This window comes from Doryrhamphus excisus, chromosome 10 (genome assembly GCF_030265055.1).
Source record: "Doryrhamphus excisus isolate RoL2022-K1 chromosome 10, RoL_Dexc_1.0, whole genome shotgun sequence".
In the NCBI taxonomy this organism is placed as follows: domain Eukaryota; kingdom Metazoa; phylum Chordata; class Actinopteri; order Syngnathiformes; family Syngnathidae; genus Doryrhamphus; species Doryrhamphus excisus.
Window position 1 is genome coordinate 6,696,703 of NC_080475.1, and position 22,530 is coordinate 6,719,232.

Genomic DNA, 22,530 nt, shown 5'->3' on the forward strand with positions numbered 1-22,530 from the left:
AACACCCCTATAGTCGCTTTTACACGCGTAGTTCTGAATATAATCGACGTGATAGGTGAATTTTAACATGATTAGAGCCCTGTAGGCATGAAATAACACCCCTATAGTTGCTTTTACACGCGTAGTTCTGAATATAATGGACGTGATAGGGGAATTTTAACATGATTAGAGCCCTGTAGACATGAAATAACACCCCTATAGTCGCTTTTACACGCGTAGTTCTGAATATAATAGACTTGATAGGTGAAAATCCTTGGGATAGGCTCTGGCATAGGAAATAAAAAGTGGAAGTTACCCAGCATGCATTGCGGGTGATGCATTTGTCTAAAATAGTATTATTTCCGTACCCGCGTATCCGTGCGGTGCAGTGACCTTGTTGTTGTGTTGCCCCGTGAGTGAGTGAGGGAGGGGGTTGTTTTGATGACCTGTTGTTTGTGTTAATGGTGTCAAATTGACATTTTGACATTGGCTAATTGTTGGTGGTTAGTGAAGAGAACCCCCCCCCCCCCGAATAGCGGAATGTGCAGTATGGTAAAATGTCTACCCACATGCACCAAAACAACATGGCGTGTGTGTTATTGGAAGTTGCTGCCATTAATAACAACGTGACATCGCCGGGCAGCCAGCAGGCGTCTCGCTGCTAAGGACAAACACTGGCTCTTCCCAGGGGACACAAAGGGGGACTACGTGAGCATCGTCATCATCATCATCTCCATTTCACCATCCCTCTCAGTCTGTCCATCTCCGTGCCCCCCCCCCAACCCCCCCACGTTAGCCTCCGGTGATAGCTGCCGCCTGGAGAGTGTGTGTAATTAATGTGGCCATTCCCCTTTGTCTCATCCCGGTCTCCCTCGGTCTCTGGTGAGGGATTGTGTGCAGGGCTAGGACACTCTTCATTATGGATGGGCTCCGTGTCTGTCTCATACGCTGTACTTCCCTGTCACTCCCTCTCTGTTTTCTCGCTCGCTTGCTCGCCCGCCCGCTTCCCGCTGACCTGATTTCCGGCGCAGTCAAAAACGGATTTTACACTAACTCTTTGAAATACTTAGCATTATTTTAACCCCGTTTTTTTCCCTGCCGGGAGCCTCCGTGTGAGCCGTGTGGGAATGACATTTACCTTCCTTATCCGCACCTATTTGTGACCGTTAGAAGAGAACCCCCCACCCCACCCCACCCCCCCAAACATACACCCCGAGCCCGCTCTCAATCTCATTCCGGCCGTGTCGCCTCGCCGCTGATCAGAGTTTCAGTTCCCGCAACTTCTCCGCAGGCAAGGGTGCTGATAAGATCTCTCTGTGGAAATGGTTGGAGCCTGAATAAAACGCTGTGAGGAGGGGGGGGGGGGGGTGTCGACACACACACACACACAGCAGAATGTAATCCCTGCATTTCTATATGCAGTATATACTATAGTATACAGTACTACACGCCATCATCCCCGTGTGCTAGCACAGCAAGTTAACTGTGGCATTAATCCAATTAGAGCCCTCTGAGGGCGATGACCTTTATGTAAAAATCATTTCCTAACTGTCTACCCCCCCCCACCCCCCCCACGCTGCCCTATGTGTCCTTTGACTCATCCTCTGACCTTTCTCTCTCATGACATGCACAACTGGTGTGCCGCAGCCCCAGAGAGTACTTTATATATATATATATATATTTATATTTTACATATACGCAAACGCTTACAGTCCACTCACGCATGCAGCGGAACCTCCAAAGTCAAACACAATCGGTTTCAAGATGCTGCTTCATCAAATGGGACACATGATGCTCTTTTTTGTGGACTCCTATAGAGCAGCTACGCACAATAACCAGCATACGAAGCTTTGTAGTCCTTCCAGAACCTGCGCCTATTCAGCTGGATTTCTTTGGATTTGGGTGGATCCCGGTTTGTTTTTGATTTATTCCACCCACATCACACATATCTCGCCCACTCCGCTGTGGTTGGTCGCTAGCTGGATGGCCGATATCAACATAAGCGGTTGTTGACATAACCAAAAACAAAACTAGACGTTTGTAAACACAAAAGGTGCATCTTTAGCTTTCCAATGCTAGTTGTCCACATATAAAACCATTCCAAATGCATAGACAAGAGTTGTAGGCCACCGCCCTCAGATGGCTACCGAGCCGGACTTTGGACACCGCTGGTTAAGATACTTACTGGTGATTTGTTGATTTTTTTTTTTTTTTAGGTTTTTGGTTTTCTTGCTTCCGCTATAAATGTGCTAGTGTGTTGTAGGCCACCGCCCTCAGATGGCTACCGAGCCGGACTTTGGACACCGCTGGTTAAGATACTTACTGGTGATTGGTTGATTTTTTTTTTTTTTTTTAGGTTTTTGGTTTTCTTGCTTCCGCTATAAATGTGCTAGTGTGTTGTAGGCCACCGCCCTCAGATGGCTACCGAGCCAGACTTTGGACACCGCTGGTTAAGATACTTACTGGTGATTTATTGATTTTTTTTTTAGGTTTTTGGTTTTCTTGGTTCCGCTATAAATGTGCTAGTGTGTTGTAGGCCACCGCCCTCAGATGGCTACCGAGCCGGACTTTGGACACCGCTGGTTAAGATACTTACTGGTGATTTGTTGATTTTTTTTTTTTTTTTTTAGGTTTTTGGTTTTCTTGCTTCCGCTATAAATGTGCTAGTGTGTTGTAGGCCACCGCCCTCAGATGGCTACCGAGCCGAACTTTGGACACCGGCTGGTTAAGATACTTACTGGTGATTTGTTGATTTTTTTTTTTTTTTTTTAGGTTTTTGGTTTTCTTGGTTCCGCTATAAATGTGCTAGTGTGTTGTAGGCCACCGCCCTCAGATGGCTACCGAGCCGGACTTTGGACACCCTGGTTAAGATACTTACTGGTGATTTGTTTATTTTTTTTTTTTTTTTAGGTTTTTGGTTTTCTTGCCTCCGCTATAAATGTGCTAGTGTGTTGTAGGCCACCGCCCTCAGATGGCTACCGAGCCGGACTTTGGACACCGCTGGTTAAGATACTTACTGGTGATTTGTTGATTTTTTTTTTTAGGTTTTTGGTTTTCTTGCTTCCGCTATAAATGTGCTAGCGTGTTCTTGCACCCACGTGTCTGAGACTTGGCTTGTTTTGACGTTAAAATGTTGCATGATGATGAGATCCCATAGGATTACATATATATGTATGCATTTTTTTCATAAAGGATAAATTGCCATCTCGGCTAAAACTTTTCCAGGAGCTCTGACGTTTCCTTTTAAGATTTATTTCTGCCATCCCATGTCACCCTTTTTCATTGTACCCCCTCTGACCGGATTTAGACAATTTATCCTGCTCTTCACATATCATCCCTCTGTCATGTTCTTTTCATCTCCTCCATATTCATCCCTATATATTTCCCCTCTACGCCCCCCCCTTCCCTGCTTTTATCTTCTTTATCTCATTCAAATCCCCTCCGTCCTCTCTTTATGTTCCACCGGAATATTGCTGAATATACGCCCCCCCCCCCCCCACAACCCTTCTTTCAAATATCTCCGTGGTATCCCTTCATGCTGCTTCTTCTGCTAATGTCTTTTTACCCCCCCCCCAACATGGCTGCACACGCACGCTTCCTCCTCCCGTTCTCATTTCACAGTCATTTATGGTGACCCTTCTCCTAAGTCCCCCCCCCCCCCCATACCCTTCCTTTCATTTCCCCTCCTCTTGATTAGTTGACCCTTTTGACCGTTTCACACCCTTCTTCCTCGCTCCTCCGCTCCTCTTCCTCCCCGGCCCCACTTGTTAAGCCGCTTGATTAGTTTCTCACCAACTCATTTTCATCGTCACATCCTGCAGGCCCATGGCGGAGCGAGCTCAAGTGTGCACGTGTGAGCGCGTGCACGTGTGAGCGCGTGCACGTGTGAGCGCGTGCGGTCAAAGAGGGTGTCTCGGGATGTGGAGCGTCAAGGGTTCCCTGTGAATGAAAAGACATGCAGATAGACCCGCTGACGGGATTTAACCGCCATTTAAAGGCTCGCGACTAGCGCTTAAGTGCGCCACGCCAGCGCCATCGCCACAACCTGCGGGCGGGGAGATGAGGAAATAAGAAAGAGGGAGCAGATGGACAGATGGCCAACAGAGCAAGCTGCGCCTTTTGTTTACTTGTGAGGAAATAAAAGCTCACGGGGAGATTTGATGATGTTTGCCATATTTGATACAAAGCCCAGATTACCTCCCTCCCATCTCGACGTTACGTCTGCTCCATGTTCCATTCAACAACTTTCTACATGTCGAAATCTTAGAAAATCTTACTGGGTCTGAAATTTCACGTCGACAAAACCAGTCGGTCTTGGCCAAAGTCCAGCCCGTCATCCACAAACCTTATGTGAGACCGTCTTTCTCTGTTATAAAGATATAAAAACAGCTAAAAAGAAGCCAACAGAGCTCCATTTACATTATGTGATCTGCATGTTAACCCAGCTACAGCGCCACGCCCAATTGCTACTAGCCGTTTAGCGACTAGCTTCACCCCGCACTCGCTCGCATTGCGTCAGGCCGCTAGCGACAGTCAACGCTACATATCGGAGCTGCCGCCACTGCTGCTGGGTTTTTGTTTTCGAGTTTGGAAAAGTTGTTTTCCAAGCTGAATGGGTGTGTTCCAGGACTAACTGCCTCTTTTTAGCTGTTTGTATATCTTTAGAATGCAGAGAAAAGAGAATCTGTGTGTTCATATCTCACATAAGGATTGGGGCTTTTCCTTGAAGCGCAGCCTTGGTGGTGATTGGAAGAACTCAGTGGACCAGGACCTGAGGACTGAGGCCTGGCAGTCTGTTTCCAAGGTCAGAGGTCAGAGCTCTCGTCAACAAATTCAAGGGGGTCTGTCTCTGAGCTGTAAAGGTTTCTAGGATGAGCATTAGAGGACATGAAGTTCCTGTAGAGTCCTTGGGACTGGTTGGCCGACCTAAAGCGGAATGCTGCTTTTGCTGGAGGTTTGCTTTGATTTTGAGGAAACGGTGTTTGTTTGCATGACAGCAGCACGTACGGAGCTTTATTAATAATTCCACTAGCGTCATCTCCAAAGTCAAGCACAATCTGCTCCGTGATCAGTTATTCTCATTTGGAAACTAATTCTCCCCAGGAAATCACGTAAAGTGAATAATCAGTGAGTAATCAGTTCCGGTCTCAAACTGCCACCGTCATAACATCATGAAGAAATGTGTAGGCAACATTTCAGGATGCTTAACTCGTCCTTCCAAAGCCGTCCCTCTCGGTAGCGGCCGTTTTTGATGATTTTTCAGAAGTAAAGCACAAAAAAAGCCAAAGAAAAACCCAAAACACACTTAATCCTTTAAGTCACACTGATGTGGCCTATGGGCCATTGTGTAGTAGTACTCTGCAAGCCAATACTACTAATGATTACTACTATAAGTTGCCTTTGTGTAGGTTATAGTCATGTCGATATATCTGCTGTACACGCTCACTGACATGGACTCCATGAGATTTTCAGTTTACTTTGAAGCTTATTTTGCACTGAACAGGAAGTCCCTATGAAAGTTTGAATGCTGTCTAACTAGCCAGTACTTATGTTTGACAGTAGTAGTTTTATATTCCCGTGTGTGTGTTTATTCCTCGTCTCCAAACAGACAGGATGAGGGTTCACTCATCAAGTTGCCGCATTTGTTCCATAGAACAACGGCATGAACGGAGCGAGCCCCATTGTCAGTCCTTACGGGCGGAGGCGGGGCCGCTAGCGTGCACAAGAGTGTGACGTAGTAGAAATGAAATGACTGTATTACAGCGTCTATTTTTAGTATGTAATAGTACCTATCATTTAGTCCGTTTCGGTCGACATAGACGCTTGTGGACATCAGCGGGTTCCACTGTAGTACAGTGGGGTGGGGGGGGGGGGGCGTCGGTGACAAGTGGCATTAACTTTGCACAGACGGGAATAAAAAACATGCAAATGAATGCACAAGCACACACGCAATCAAGCGTAGCCGGAATGTTCATATCCAAACTCCACTCACCCCCCCACCCCCCATCCATTTCCCTCCCTCTCTCCCCGCTTTTCATCAGCTTCACTTCTTTAGATTTGAACCTCATATCTGGCTCTATCCCCCCACCCCCCATCTAAATCTTTCCCGGGCCTACAGCTGCTGTATTTCCTCTGTAATCTTTCCCTTATCTCTTTCTTTTGTTCTTTGCTGTTGATATCTCGCTCTCACTCGCCCATTTAATCTGCACTCTCCTCTCTCTCCATCGCTCTCTCGCCCTCTATCGCGGCCCCTCATCTTTGTTCCACTTCAGACTCCTAACGCGCGCACACACACACACCAACACGTATCGGCTTGGTCACGCTGACTTCTTCCCAATCTGAAATGAAAGTGCGATAAGCAGCTTAGCAGGTGTGTGCTGTCACGCTTCACTGCTGTCCAGGGAGCGCCCTTCTTTAATTAGACCGGCCCCAGCCCGGACCCGCACCCGCACGCGGGGCTTCCCGTGGATGCCTGATAAATTATTAAGGCGCGTCTTAATAATTACTACAGCGACGTATCGATATGGACTCGTAGAGGTGGTATTGATTCCATTCACGGGTAACGGCCGCATGGCGGGCTCAATTACTAAAATACTTTGAAATGTTGTTCAAAATATTGTTCAAAATATTGTTCAAAATGTTGTTCAAAATATTGTTCAAAATATTGTTCAAAATATTGTTCAAAATTTTGTTCAAAATATTGTTCAAAATATTGTTCAAAATGTAACAATATTAGCAAAAACACAACATTCATCCACAGCTGTAGTGTGTAAAAGAATCATGGATCTGCATGGAAACACGGGCGACATCACAGTAACACTTCCTGTCCAGCAGGCATTGAAACTAGCACCATTGCTAACGCCGGTGCTAGCTTGTGATTCCCAACATTACCGCGCCGTTAGTGGAAATGTGGTGTGTTGTTATGCTGTTATTCGCTCGCTCGGACGGATGTCACCTTTCGCCAAGCAGTTTTAAGCGAACGACGAGGACCGAAACGCCTGATTGAAATTTTAAGACATTTAAGAAATTAAAAAAATTTAAAGAATTTGCATTTTTTTTACCAAAATGGGAGCGATACAAAAATGGAGTAAGCCATTTATTGCAAAGGAGCATCAAGTCAAATAGGCCGTTTATCAGCTGATCAAAAGGGGAATGTTGCTCCGGGTGATGAGGATGGCTTCATGGGGGGGGGGGGGGGGGGGGGGGGGGGGCATCCTATGTCCGGAAGTCATGTCCGTTTTTGTAAACTAAAGACAAGACATTAGTATTACGTTTGAGAAAAGCACAATGAATAAATACTACATTACAATCTACTAATTTCTTTTCGACTACGGTACACTCGTCTACACTCTGTGTGCATGCTAGCGGCCCCGCCTACACCCACCAATGCAAAGAGACTGTATGACTCTACTCCCTTTGTGTCGTTGTCCTATGGAACAAATGATCCAAGTGTTGAAAGCAATGCACAGAGTGAACCCTCTCCTTGGCTGGTTGGAGGCGGTGGGTGTGGTGGGGTAGGGCGGGGCGGTGGGAGGAGCAAGAGGAAGGTAATGGCCATTGTCTTCATAGCTTCTGCAAAGGACTTTAAGATATTTCTTGCTCAGCCGTTCTTCCATCCCTCATCCGTTTTTTCCCAAAACAATATCAGCAAAGCGTCTTCATCATGAAAGCGTCCCCCATGAGTCCTCCAACGCGGGGGTGCAAACGGGACATGGATTTAGTTTGCCAAGGAGCCGCGTGCCTGATTGATGATCAATATCATTTTGGCCACCCAGCAAAAACCTGCCCTTTTTGTCCCTCGGCCTCGCGTTTGGCAAGGCCCGCCTCGGGGGCATAAGTATTCATATCTGGGGTCAAAGGTGACGGACCAACACGGCCCGCGCTCCGGCCCACGTGTGTAGCGTGTACGTTCAGTGTGGAATCCAAGATGCCTGGCAGGCAAGCTCCCAACGGGGCAAAGCTATGATGAGCAATTATCCACTAGGGCGACTTTGTGGGCTAATTTAGCATATTTATGTGGTCAGCAGCGCTGTTTACTATTCCCCTTCACTGCTTACTGCTGCACTTTCAATTTAGAACACAGCCGGGCCTTCCTCTCTCTTTCATTTGCTCTCTCTTCCTCCTCCTCCTCCTCCTCCTCCTCTGCCTCTATCTCTACCCGCCTGATGGGGTTTGTGATGTGTATCGCTCCCCCCGCCCTGCCTCGTTCTGATTCTCTATTTTTATCTCCACTGTGTGTGGGATGGGAAGGTAGTGTGTGGTGGTGGGGGGGGGACAAATGTAGAATGAAGTGTGTGTATGTGCCGTGAGTAGAAAGCGAGGGAGGTGGAGCCAGAGATTGTGATAAAGAGGGGGGGGTATGCAGAGCGATGGGGGTGTTTGTGGTTTGTGTACAGCTAAGACCAATGGGGATTTAGCCTGTTTGTTTTCAACAAAAGTCTTTGGCGTGCGTGTGTGTGTGTGTGTGTGTGTGTGTGTGTGTGTGTACAAGTGTGTGTGCGTTTGTGCATGCAACATGGAGAGAGAAACAGGGCCTGCCTCATATTTCACCACAAAAATGAGGCAGAATCTAATCATAGCCTCGTAAAAGTCTGACCCCAGAGAGCACCTGCCTCTTTAGGACACACACACACACACACACACACACACACACACACACACATACACAAAGAGGAACATTGGGATGTATAGGCGCATGATTACCAGGATATGATTGTCCACAGCCAATTGTATGTCTGTTAGTAGCTGAAAGGTGCAATCACACGCCATCTGTTGGGTAAATACAATGCAGCAGCAGCAGATCGCCATATGAAAGACTTATACTATATATATATATATATATATATACTATATATATATATATAATATATACTATATTCAGCCAGCTGCAATGCAATCAACTGTCATTGTTGCATCGCGTACGCTCTATGCAATCAAACCTCCACAGACTGAAATAAACCAGGAATGACGATGGAGACTCCCATTGTCAGTCTTGGGGGGGCAGAGCCTATAAAACATTGGAAAAAAGTTGCAAGAATAAAAAATGAAGTTGAAATATTAGACAAAAAATACATGAATAAAGTAAATGTCGCAAATCTAAAGTTGTAGTATTAGGATAAAAATGTTATATAAAGTGGGAATGTTATGAGAAGGAAGTCAGATATGAAAATAAAGTTATCATGGTATGGTAAATCAATATGAATCTTAATAATGAATGAATCTTAATAATTCAATAAAGTCATTCATTCATTCAATAAAGTCATAGTGCCAAAAAAATGTTGGGAAAATTAGAATTTTATGGGGAAGAAATTGTCATATTTTGGTAGTAAAGTCATTAATCTTGTGAAATAAAATTGCAAAGCAATGAGAATAAAGTTGGATAGGAAAATAAAGTAATAATGAGTATAATAATAATAATAATAATATATATACTATATAATAATAATATAAATAATAATAATGAATAATCTTATTGTTATGTTAAAAGGTGTCATAATATGAAACACTGTTGTGTAAATAATAAAAAAAATAATAAATTGAGTGAAGTCATAAACTAAAATACACGTCTGAAAAGAAAGACAGGAAGTCTCTTGGAAGAATACCGTCATCATCATATCAGTACAAAGTCACAACGTTGGGAAAGTCTCCTCCCAATCCATGTGGAAGTGGTCTGTTTCTGGCTTTTTACATTGTCCTTCTTCCCAACTTTTTCACAAGTTTAGAACAAACAAATTGGAGGCTAACCAGTTAGCTTGCTAGCTTGCTATGTGCGGCGGCCGTGTCTCATGTGCCTGCAGTGATACGGTGGCCTGCACAAAGAATATTCGAGTGTAAAGATGACTATAGGGGTGCTATTTGATGTCAAGGGCTCTAACAACAAAGTCATTGTGCGCTGGTTTAAATGCAGTTTGTTGTTGCTGCCATGAACTGCTTAACGACGCTTCTCTCATGATGTTTTTGGTTCGTTTTCCCCCCAATCATCATGGAAATAAAGCTCTAGAGTACGTTACGTGCAGGGAGAAAGAACTTTAACAGATGTCTGGATCCCAGAGTCTGCACTTGAGTAGGCTTAGTCCGCTGAGCTCCAAACACAGGATCACATTGCCAGCATCCGTCCCCTTGGATCTAGCACGTTCACGCTTCTGTGTATGTTGGCCACGTCCCAAAGTGTGAAAAGCGTGTAGATGCCATCATGGCTTAGATTGATGCGAGCGTGATGCCGTTATCATGTCGTGTCGCCCAATCGGTCCAAGTCACGGCGTCGGACACAAAGCAGGGACAGACGTATAGGACCATATGAGGGCCACTGAATGGAAAGGAACGTGTGAATTCATCTGAATGAAAAGGCCGGGGGTTAAGAGCAGTGCAGGGGGGGGGGCACATGAAGGGGTTTGGCATGAATAGTGGCGCATAGACGGCGAGGGGTGGGGGGGTGCCGGGGTGAGACGGGGAGGAGCAGGGGAGGTCGAGTTAGAGAGAAGGAGGAAGCGAGACAAAAGTTTGCCATAATGAGCGTGGAGGAAGGGCCGGGCGGGTGGTGCGTGTAAGAATAGGGTATCCGGGTGGCGGGGTGGCGGGGGGGCGGTGGGGGTCTGGGAGCACTTCTGTCACTTTTGGACAGAGACATCTGTCAGAGGCGGCGGCGGCGGGTGTGTACGTCGGTGTGTATGCGTGTGATTAGACCGGCGAGGGGATGACAGGACTTTAGCTGCACCTGGGGTGCCGCCGGCGCACCGAGGTCCTCGTCTCTCCGAGCGTACTTCAGCCTGCTGCCCGGATAATTGCCTTTTCACTCGCGCTACGGCTTTATTCTGTCAGGGTTCACCAGGCTGCTCTCGTCCTCTTCCTGCTAGGAGGCGGGATGGGAAGTGACTGGGAGACAAAGCCGGAGATAAACAAGTTTGGTACGGATCGATATGTATACGTTTGTCAATATCGTTGTGTCCGTCCATAGACCGCGATGACCACGGGTCATGAGCTGGGATGAGATTTGAACATTTTTGGAAAATACCATGAAAAAATACACTGGATGACTGGACAAGCAGTCATATAGTATATGGTCTTAAAGTGATCAATATAATAATCATTATTATATTATTAATTAGCCTATTATTATTACTATCATCGTTATTCTTCTTCTGATTATTACTACTACTAGTAGGCTAGTATTAGCCTGCTTATTGGCTTGATTATTAGCCTGCTTTTGCCCTAAAAAAAAAAAAAAAATCAATAAAAAATTTAAAATTTTTTAGGGGGCTTAACAACATTTTAGGGGACTGAAGCCCCCCCAAAATAGGCCCAATGACGCGACTCTTTCATTGAACTTAGCTACAAAACAAAGCCACAGCGTTGGGAAAGTCTCCTCCCAATTCGTGTGGAAGTGGTGTGTTTTTGGCTTTTTGGGCTTAAGAACATTTTAGGGGACTGAAGCCCCCCCTAAAATAGACCTAATGACGCCACTGGTCTTAAACAGACTCTTTCATGGAACTTGGCTACAAAACAAAGCCACAACGTTGGAAAAGTCTCCTCCCAATCCATGTGGAAGTGGTGTGTTTTTGGCTTTTTGGGCTTAAGAACATTTTAGGGGACTGAAGCCCCCCCTAAAATAGGCCTAATGACGTCACTGGTCTTAAACAGACTCTTTCATTGAAATTAGCTACAAAACAAAGTCACAACCTTGGGAAAGTCTCCTCCCAATCCGTGTGGAAGTGGTGTGTTTTTCGGCTTCTTACATTGTCCTTCTTCCCAACTCTGTTGGAAACTGGGTTTCATAATTATTTAGGGGGCTTAAGAACATTTTAGGGGACTGAAGCCCCCCTAAAATAGGCCTAATGACGCCACTGGTCGAAAACAGACTCTTTCATTGAAATTAGCTACAAAGCAAAGTCACAACGTTGGGAAAGTCTCCTCCCAACTCGTGTGGAAGTGGTGTGGTTTTGGCTTTTTGGGCTTAAGAACATTTTAGGGGACTGAAGCCCCCCTAAAATAGACCTAATGACGTCACTGGTCTTAAACAGACTCTTTCATTGAACTTAGCTACAAAGCAAAGCCACAACCTTGGGAAAGTCTCCTCCCAATCCGTGTGGAAGTGGTGTGTTTTTGGCTTCTTACATTGTCTTTCTTACCAACTCTGTTGGAAACTGGGTTTCATAATTATTTCGGGGGCTTAAAAACATTTTAGGGGACTGAAGCCCCCCTAAAATAGGCCTAATGACGCCACTGGTCGAAAACAGACTCTTTCATTGAAATTAGCTACAAAGCAAAGTCACAACGTTGGGAAAGTCTCCTCCCAATCCGTGTGGAAGTGGTGTGTTTTTGGCTTTTTGGGCTTAAGAACATTTTAGGGGACTGAAGCCCCCCTAAAATAGACCTAATGACGGCACTGGTCTTAAACAGACTCTTTCATTGAAATTAGCTACAAAGCAAAGTCACAACGTTGGAAAAGTCTCCTCCCAATCCGTGTGGAAGTGGTGTGTTTTTCGGCTTCTTACATTGTCCTTCTTCCCAACTCTGTTGGAAACTGGGTTTCATAATTATTTAGGGGGCTTAAGAACATTTTAGGGGACTGAAGCCCCCCTAAAATAGGCCTAATGACGCCACTGGTCGAAAACGGACTCTTTCATTGAAATTAGCGACAAAGCAAAGCCACAACGTTGGGAAAGTCTCCTCCCAATCCGTGTGGAAGTGGTGTGTTTTTGGCTTTTTGGGCTTAAGAACATTTTAGGGGACTGAAGCCCCCCCTAAAATAGACCTAATGACGCCACTGGTCTTAAACAGACTCTTTCATTGAAATTAGCTACAAAGCAAAGTCACAACCTTGGAAAAGTCTCCTCCCAATCCGTGTGGAAGTGGTGTGTTTTTCGGCTTCTTACATTGTCCTTCTTCCCAACTCTGTTGGAATTATGAAACCCAGTGTTTCATAATTATTTAGGGGGCTTAAAAACATTTTAGGGGACTGAATAGGCCTAATGACGTCACTGGTCGAAAACGGACTCTTTCATTGAAATTAGCTACAAATTAGGATATGAATAATATTATTGTCAACATTATTTGAAGCTAAATTAACCACTAATGATGATGACAATATGATGTGTATTATAATAATGATATATATAAATATTATGGCATATTATCATACAGTATATACAGTATGATTGTATCACAGTATGTTGTGATTTCGGGAGTGTTCGTGGTGAGGAAGTGTCTTCCCAGGAACGTGTTTGTTGACAGGTCGGAGATACACATCACGTAGGTTGTTGGGGCGAATCCAGTTATAAGGAGCGTCAGACTCTATCATGGCTCTGTCTGCCGTCACAGCAGGAGCCAACACAACAGACATCGCAATAGTTCCCCATATCGAAGTATTGGAACGCTAAGGGTTCGTATGAAATGTGACAAGGTCATTTTTAGGTTAGCGCCATTGTTGAAAGGATTGAACAACACAAGACAACATTAGAAATACAACACTTGGGTTCAAGGGCCCAAACGTGTCACTAGCTCCGCCCTCAATGTCATCTCTTTTTTTTTTTTTTTTTTTGGGAATCATGAATTTGTATGGATTTGAGCTGCCTTTTTAATTCTCCGGCTCATTTCCCAAAGGACTTAGACTCCCTAAAATAGAAGGAAGGTCCAAGTGCATAGGTCTAACATTTATCCGCTATAGTCCTGTTGGATTAAGCCAGACTAAATCCAAAGGATCAAATTTCACTGAGTGCTCCGCTTGCCGCGTGCTCGATGCTGTCAGTGGGCGCTGACAAAACCGCCGTGGTATTATACAAATCAACAAGGTAGTTAGTTCTGCTTTATGCATGGCTTCACTCCATTATTACGGAGGCTGACGTGAAGAAAAGGAGCGGGGGGGTTTGGGGTGGGGGGGTACGCGGGCACGCTCCAGTAGAGAGCCTGATTAAGGGTTAACTGCCAGATAAAGAACGGAGCGCAGTGGCGTACTTCTCAGGTGTGGAGAACGGAATGGAAAAGACAGAGCGCATCAGAGTACGAGGAGGAGGGGGGGGGGGGGGGATGGGAGGTGCGGGTTATATTATGGTAGCAGGTCCCGGTTGCCAGGCAACGGTGCTGAGCGAGATGCCAGGTTGCTAGGTAACCCGGGGGATGCAAAGCCGACTGTGATGAGGAATATGGGGAAGAGGCGGGGCGGAGGCCAGCCGCTCCAGCTGCGAATGAGCCATGTAAACAGTCACACGGCGTCTCCGCACGGCCGCGTCTTCCATCACATGGTCAAGCAAGCACGCACACGGCGTGACGGGGAGTCGCACACGCGTTGCAAAATGTAGCGTGTATGTATGCCCTGTGTCTTTGGCGGGTTTGCTGGTCTCACCTTTGGCCAAAATGTCCGTTTTATCCTACGTTGTACTCCTGTGTGGGCGCCACGTACGTCGTTAGTGGGGCCAAGTCACATTCCGATATTAGCGTAGGGTCACGTGGCGAACATCGACCCGGAAGTGGAAACCTTTGGCTGCAAGGATCACAGGCAATTAGACAGACTATTATTATACAGACCTGCTTTTGTTGTGTGGAAGTGGTGCATATTGAATACAGGAAGTGAACAAATGCCTAGAATTAAATAAGCTCTGCTTCTTCCTGCTCCTTTTTGGAGGAATGTGGAATTGCTGTAGGTTCCATCAACCACACAACAGCCATCATTTATTACTCCGTTAATACGATGGTCGAGTGGTTAGCGGACCTCACAGCTTGGAGACCCGAGTTCCAATTCCACCCTGTGTGGAGTTTGCATGTTCTCCCCGTGCATGCGTGGGTTTTCTCCGGGTACTCCGGTTTCCTCCCACATTCCAAAAACATGCTAGGCTAATTGTCCATAGGTATGAATGTGAGTGTGAATGGTTGTTTGTCTACGTATATGTGGATGAGCTGGGATTGGCTGGGATTAGGTGGCCACCAGTCCAGGGTGGACCCCGCCTCTCACCCAAAGACAGCTGGGATAGGCTCCAGCACCCCCGCAACCCTCGTGAGGATAAGCGGTAGAAAATGAATGAATGAATGAATGCAATGTTTATTTTAAATTCTTGGTTTTTATTACACTTTTTTCTTTTAATGTTATGCGTAATATCGCTTACTTGGAATACTCTGAAATCTTGGACAAAAATAGGTTTTTTGAATAAATCCCCACCAAAAAAATGTAATAATAATCATTAGGATTATGGCCATTATCTTTCTAATTGGTTGAGTACAGTACCATCGTTTTGTCCCGTTCCCAATAAAGGGAATGAAGGCCGGTGAGCGAATTCAAATACCGCGTCCGCACACAAGCAGACCCAACCATAGCGGGAATGTGGTCCGATTCGCATGTCTCCAAATAATGAATCTGTATGGCTTCTGGGCACGCTCGCCATCACGGCCAGGAAACCAGAGAGGAGACGAGAAGGAGGTAATTGCCATGCAGGAATAGACGGAAGGGAATGGCTGGAAAAGGGAGGGAAAATGCAGGGACGGCAGCCGTGTCACCATGAGGCAGGGATAGGGATTATGGGGGACAAATAATGTAGGATAAAAATACTCTGGAAAATGGACATCGCAACACTGTGTGTGTGTGTGTGCGAGGATATTGAAAACGGGGGGGTTGGAGTGCACAAAAATAATTGTGTGTGTTATCATGCTGTGCTCCGTAATCATTTTCATCCGTCATTTCTTTTCCGTGGAATATTGCCCTCCAGTGTTTTCCTAGCAAAACACAATGAATGCAAATATGTAAATGATGGCACCCATGCTACACTGTCATTTAATCCCCGTTCCAAATAGCTCACACTGTACAAACACGCTCACCCCCTCCTCTCTTGGTTTCTTCCTGATTTTCTGGAGGTGGGGGAGGGGGGTAGAATACGATTTGATTGGATAATCCAAGGATTTAATATCCCCTAATCCTGGCACAATCCCCTCTGCATTACTGCAGGGAGTGAGATTAACAGTATGTGTAGAGTATGTGTTTCTGCTTGTGAAGAGAAAAAAAAAAGTGGGGGTGGGGGGGTGAGGAAAAGTGTCCCTCAACTGCGTGTACATGAAAGACGGAAGCGGTGTTAGCATGCGTGCGACGGCGGCCACGTGTGAGGACGCGGCCGTCCTACATCACACATCACACATCTCACGCCAGCGCTCTCGTGGCGATTTCGAGCGCCTTCCCTCCCCTCGCAGATGCGGCGCCCTCGTAGCATCAAAGCGCACACTACAGTATGCATATGCTTACTGTTAATGAAGTCTTAATTGGAACGTGAGTAATGAGAGGGTAATCGGACTTGAAAGGAGCGGCGGGCCGTTCACGTGTGCGGCGTAACGGAAAGAAAAGACAGAGGGAGTTCACAGCGTGTCTGACGAGCGGGCGCTATACGATATTTGCATTTTCCTCTGGGCCTGGAGGGAATTCTAATGACTCTGCTACGCTATAAATTGTGCACTCGACACTCTCCACATGCACGCTTTTCCCCCCCCTAACCTTCCAGTCATACATTTTTAGCGACCCTCATTAGACCCTTTCACGCTGCTCGGAAAAGACGGCATTTTCTTGCCTTTTTCCCGCTGCGATTCTGTATGAACGGGTGATGTCCGCGTGGCGGTTTTCCGGCTTCGGGGGCGGCAGGAACGCGGCTATAACGAGATATTGTCCGTCTAAAACAGTGAGGACAAGAGGCTTTCAATGTAGTGCACACCTGCCAACATGTACTCATTTGTAGTACTCACTTGCACGCTCTCCATTTTCAGTCAGTACATTAAAGATATATGAATATTATCAGTTTGACATTTTCATAATCAGGCTTTTAACTCATATTTTTTAACTTTTTAGTCCTATTTTATGCTCTTAGTCTTTAGCTTTTAACTCCAGTATTTACTCAGTGGGGGTCCTCCACACTGGGGGTGTCGGGTCTGCCATCCTTGGGTCCCTTCGACCCGGCCGACTGAGGGTTCCTCCTTTTTGATGTGGGGGTCCACCTGTCTGTCGGAGTCGGGCGGCCCGGGTGCTGGTCCCCCGATTCCTCCCAGTGTGGACGGCCCCCAAAGGTGGCACTTTGTAAAGCACTTTGTGTTTGCAGGAAAAGTGCTCGACAAATAAAGTTGATTTGATGAATGCGTGACGTGACGTCAGTGCCAGTTTTTCGGCGGCGGCCGCTTTTGTCATAACAGGAAGTTAACTGCAGTTAAATGCTTGGTGTCCTTTTTTAATCCGGGGGTGTCCGCTACTGCTCACATGATGTCAACACGTTTGGGATATTTGGGAGGTCCTAGCTTTTCACACAAAATTAGCGCAGTAGATCCCGCCTTTGACAATAGCGTGTGCTTTCACCACAGCTTGGCTACCCATAATCAGATAATTAGATTACCTGTCAGTCAGGGACGTTTGCTTTCAGCACAACAAGGTGAGGGATTGAGTCCATTGCCTTTGACACGGGCCTGTCTCGCCTCTTTTACACCGCTTACTGTGTTATTATGTCAGTACCCTTTTTCACAGGAACAGGAAAAATGCCAGCATTTAGCCCCCAGGATTGCCTTACAGGAAGCTACTACATTAGCAGCATAGGTGGTACGGAGAGAGACGTCACCCAGGTGGGGCAGCACCGTGTTGCCCCTTTCACACAGAGATCCTGCCGAATCGGCGTAGCAGCGCTCGCGCTTGTCATCCAGCTGACATTTACCGCGCACGCTTTGTCAATCAGATAATTAGATTATCTGGCAGACAGTGACAATTGATTTCAACACGGCGTGGCGAGTGTCGTCTTCGCGCTTCTCCCGACGTTATTGACAGACGTTCTCTCGTGGCATTTACGGGAATACGGGAATATGCCAGGAATAGGAGTGTGATGACCGTGACAGCTCCCCGGCGCCATCTTGGCCAGATCTCCGTGTGAGATGTTTCCTCCCAGGCCGATATTCTACACGGGAGCACCGGCGTCTTTCTTTGTTTACCGCAGGATCTCAGCGGTCGCCCTTGGCAACCGGCATCCCTGTTTACCCAGCCCGTGTGCCGTCATACCGTCGCCATGGCGACCGGCCGGTTGCCCTGACAATTTTCCGACGGCCATTGTTTTGCAGAAGCGGCGTGCGCCTTCTCACCTGCCGTCTCCTCTCATCCCCTCGCTGACGATTGTTAGCGCAGTCATGGATCCACGCGTCAACGTGCCGATTACAGCAAAACACCCCAAATAGGAATTGAGCGACACCGTTACCCGGTCACAAAGACGGCCCCGAGTGGGCCTAATGAAGGGAGGGACGGATGCGCTGATGGATGGCCTGAAGCGTAGAAGAAAGGCTAGCGGACGCAAACGTGGCTACGATCAGCCTTCCCTCCGACACGGCCCGGATCAATGAACAAGACGTGACTGATCGATGACGTGATAGCACCAGACGCATGAACGGCAATAAGACCAGCGCCGGGAAATGATGGATGCATGAACGACTGGATGGATGGGCGGAGAAGTGGGAATCCAAGGTCGGGGAGCAGACCGGGGGCGCTGGGGCTGTTTTCTGTACCTTTACGCTAAAGCCGACGGCCCCGCTCAATAAAGGTGTGAGGTTAAAAATGCGCATCATGCCCCCCCCCGCGCCCCCCCTCTCCCCTGAAGACATATTATGGCCGTGCGTACGTCAACAACGTGTTTGCACCTGCGATGGCCTTGCCTCGGATCAATAGCGTGTGGTGACAGCTAAGATCTGATTAATCAAATGTATGGATCGCTCCCTCCCGGCTCTGCCCCGTGCTCAATTACCAGCTTCATTACATTGCCTTAACACCCCGCTGGGACCCTCCCTTCTCACTCAGCCCCTCCCCGCTGACACTTTCCTCAACCTCCCGTCCCTCGGACATCCTCCCATGCTGCCCTTTGCCGCACGTCCTGCCTTTTCTTTCGGTTTTGGACTTGAAATGCATTAATTCCCTTATAGCATTAGCATATACAGTAAACCTCGGATATATCGGACTCGGATATATCGGAAATTCGCTCACAACGGACAGATAAAAAAGAACCGATTTTTCTGTAATGCATTTCCAATAAAAATTCATTGCATATATCGGATTTTTTTATAACAGATTTCGCCTATTTCGGACAAAATCTCCAGTCCCGTTCCAATGCATTTCCATGAAATTTCCCTGGCATATATCGGATGGCCGCATCGTGGCGCTCCGATTCGCCGAATCGTGACAGGCCGCTATACGACGTCGTTTGCAGCGTTTGCAGCGTTGCCTGCGCGTCCAGGTACATTGGAAACATAGTCAAGGAAGTGCCTTTTTATAACGGATAAAATCCCATTTACGCATATACCGGATAGAAATCCCATATATGCGTAAAACGGACATTTTCCGCTATACACATAAAACAGATTTGGGAACAATTGAATCCGATATATCCGAGGTTTACTGTATCGTACAAAACTCCTGGCGCCATCTTTTCTACACGCAATGAAAAATAGTCAAGTCAAAAACATACGGAAAAGGTTTCACGGTCAAATAATACTTAAACAGACGGAAGTGTGAGCTTTTCTTCCTGTCACTCACACACACATTAGATGAAGTGCAAACAAAAGGATCCCAGGTTGGCAAACGACAGCTAGCTGATGCTAATTTTAAGGCGATAAAGAAGAGTCATCAAACAACAGTCAAATGATTTCTAAAATATGATGAATGACAATACGAGACAATATTAATTGAAAAATATATATTATATATAATAATATATCAAAATAATATATTGATGAAAAATATTCAATAAATATAAACATATATAATATATAATATAATATTCTATAAAAAATATATCAATTAATATTATATTATCTTTTTTTTTTTTTTTTTTTTTTTTTTTTTACAGTTTTTGGATCAGTCTTTAATATTTCTGACAACATGTTGGAAAATTGTCTTTCCAGGCGCTCTGACCATTTTTTTGTGGAGTTACGTAAATGCACAAATTCGGAAAATGGTCCCATCTCACAACTTTAAAGAATCTTTCCAAAGATTCCTGAGTCCAGACGGTGATCAGTTCTTCCATATCCCATTTCCAATCAATTCCTGAAAATGTCAACCAAACCCATTCTGAGCTTTTCAAGTCAATTAGTACACAAACAGACAAACAAATACATAAACAAACAGATCAACAAAATAATCAAATTAAAATCTCCGAGCATCCCGGTCATCTTTATTTCATACAACTGTATCCCAAAAGTCATTCAACGTTAACCGGGACAAACCACGGATGCTTTGGCTGACCAGTGACAAGTCCGTGAGATCTGGCCAATCAGAAACCGGATCGGGTCGGGGAAGGAGCCAACAACCGCAACTGGAGATCTTTTCCGTATTATACTAAATCCAGCTCCGAGGATTAGCGCCTCATGTGCCATTGTCTCGGCGATGCTGCGTGCTAAAAGTGGCCCGCGTGCCTCTGCTTTGCCAGCACCACCGTACACCACGAACGTTTCCAGTGTGATATTTCACCGTATTGATTGTCGTGTCCCGTTCCCGGTAAGGATACCTGGATACAGCCATGCTTTCCTTTGTTTCTCTGACCTCCCAAAGGAGCTGGAATTAGAAAATGGGAGTGTCCCCGGCACGCTGTTGTTGTTGTTTTGAACTCTCCTTGGGATCGATACCGTCCTCTTTTTTTTTTTTTACATCTCTTCTCTTTCTGCCACTCCCTCTCTCCTTTTTGACTCTTTCATGGCCGTGCTTCTGTTGCCCTTCTCCTCCCTGTGGCGTCAACACTGTCTCGTTGCCTCAGTGCTATGACTAAGCAGTGTGTGTGTGTGTGTGTGTGTGTGTGTGCTCTGACTGTGTGTGTGTGTGTTGAAGGGCTATGCAGAACATGTGTGTGCACGCATGCATAATAAATCCAGGGCGATGGATCTCAGTAGTCGTGACATTTTTTAGACAGAGCGAGTCACGACTGAATCACGCTTGCCTCCTCCCTCCCGTTCCCTCTCTCTCTCTCTCTCTCTCTCCCTCCTCTTTTTCAATCCTCTTCTCAAGCGCCAGCTTTGCTTTCATCCTCCCACACTCCATCACTCCGTCTCACTCCACGCCGTGCCCGCGTCTTCTTTTTTTCCAGCGTGCCCGTTCAGCACCCCCGTGTTCCTCTTGGCCTCCCGTCTGCCCTTTATGTCGCTCCAAAGTCAGCCGGGGTCCTCCAGGCCTGTCCCTTCTTGTCTGGCCTTCTGGTTTTTATTTGGATGACCGTAGCCCTTGGCTTCTCACACTTGTCATTTCATCCCACTCCAACCCCCCCAGCCCCCCCAGCCCCCCGGCCCCGCTCGTCTTCTCTCTCCATCTCCACCTACTCTTGTCCCTCATCTAATCCGTAGTTGCCCTGTAATCCAGATCAGCTGGCCTTCAGTCTTAATCTCGTCACTTCTCAATCCCCCGCGGTACTCCGCTCTGATTGTGTGTGTGTGTGTGTGTGTGTGTGTGTGTGTGTGTTTGAACAGAGAAAGGAAACAGCCCCAGTCCAAATTCATGAGTAATCATGTGATTTGGCAAAGAGGAGAAAGCACACCAGAAATGATGCTAAATATGATGCTAACATGCATTCCATTCCATTTTTCATTCCAATTGGAATAAAAAAGAGGAGCGATATTCAGATACCGTATGTTAGCTTCCCGTGAGTAACGCACTTTAGCCCGGATTCTATATGTGTGGAGTGGACAGGAAGGACGTCTGTGTTGATGGCCCTTCTTCTTTGTTTCCCCAACCTCAGATGAATCGGCCCATCCAGGTGAAACCAGCCGACAGCGAAGGAAGAGGAGGTGATTGACAGACACACACACACACACACACACACACACACACCTATATTATTCCCAGAGTCCAAATGGATCAGACAGAGATGGAGAGTAGTCATCAGGGCTTCCTTGTTGCCGCCCCACTGTAGTGAATACTGCCCCCTGGTGGACGACATGGGTAGCTCTCATTCAAAAATATACCTAACACTAGTCAATGAAAACATTTTTCAGGGCAATTCTTGAACAGCAGAATGTATAGAATTAATTTAATTTGTAATTAATTGTGTTATTTCAGATCACTAGCCAAGTATTATTGAATTTAAATAAAAGGAAATTCCAACTATTATAGTAATACACCCATAATAAGAGACATAATAATATAAAATAAGACATCATGGGGTGGTTTTATCAGCGTACCATTACCGACACCCAATGACCTAATGGTCATTCCACCCTTTGTGGCCACCCACGATGCTCTTGGATGGCTTTATTGGCAACGACACTTACAGCACGGCGTGGACATTTCACACAGGAGCTGCTGTCAGCCACGACTCGACTAGCTTGACGTCTCACACATTAGTAGCCAGGCCCCGCCCTTTAAAGGTGTACACAACAAGTCACGACATATCAATACTTCATTTAGCTCAATGATACGTACACATTTTCAACTTGCTTCTGATGCACTTTTCGGGGAAACCTCACACACACTCAACAGGGGCCCCAGGGGCACCCAAAAATGGCATAAAATGCCAACATTTTAGGGCGTCAATTTTTGTGCCTATTTTTTGTGCCTATTTTATGACTAGTAACAGGCAGGAAAAC

At 46.2% G+C, this 22,530-nt stretch overlaps 1 protein-coding gene across 4 annotated transcripts in view; it reads left to right on the forward strand.

The window, feature by feature from the left end:
* Positions 1-22,530, forward strand: part of LOC131136690 (CUGBP Elav-like family member 3) — a 39,393-nt gene that overhangs the window by 5,368 nt on the left and 11,495 nt on the right. For 3 of the 4 annotated variants that reach the window (XM_058083841.1, XM_058083843.1, XM_058083842.1), the window contains one exon: positions 21,684-21,732. In XM_058083841.1, coding sequence (XP_057939824.1) covers positions 21,684-21,732 — 49 coding nt within the window. Of the gene's footprint in view, positions 1-19,891; positions 21,588-21,683; positions 21,733-22,530 lie in introns of those variants that run through there. The other variant, XM_058083844.1, reaches the window with a different exon arrangement.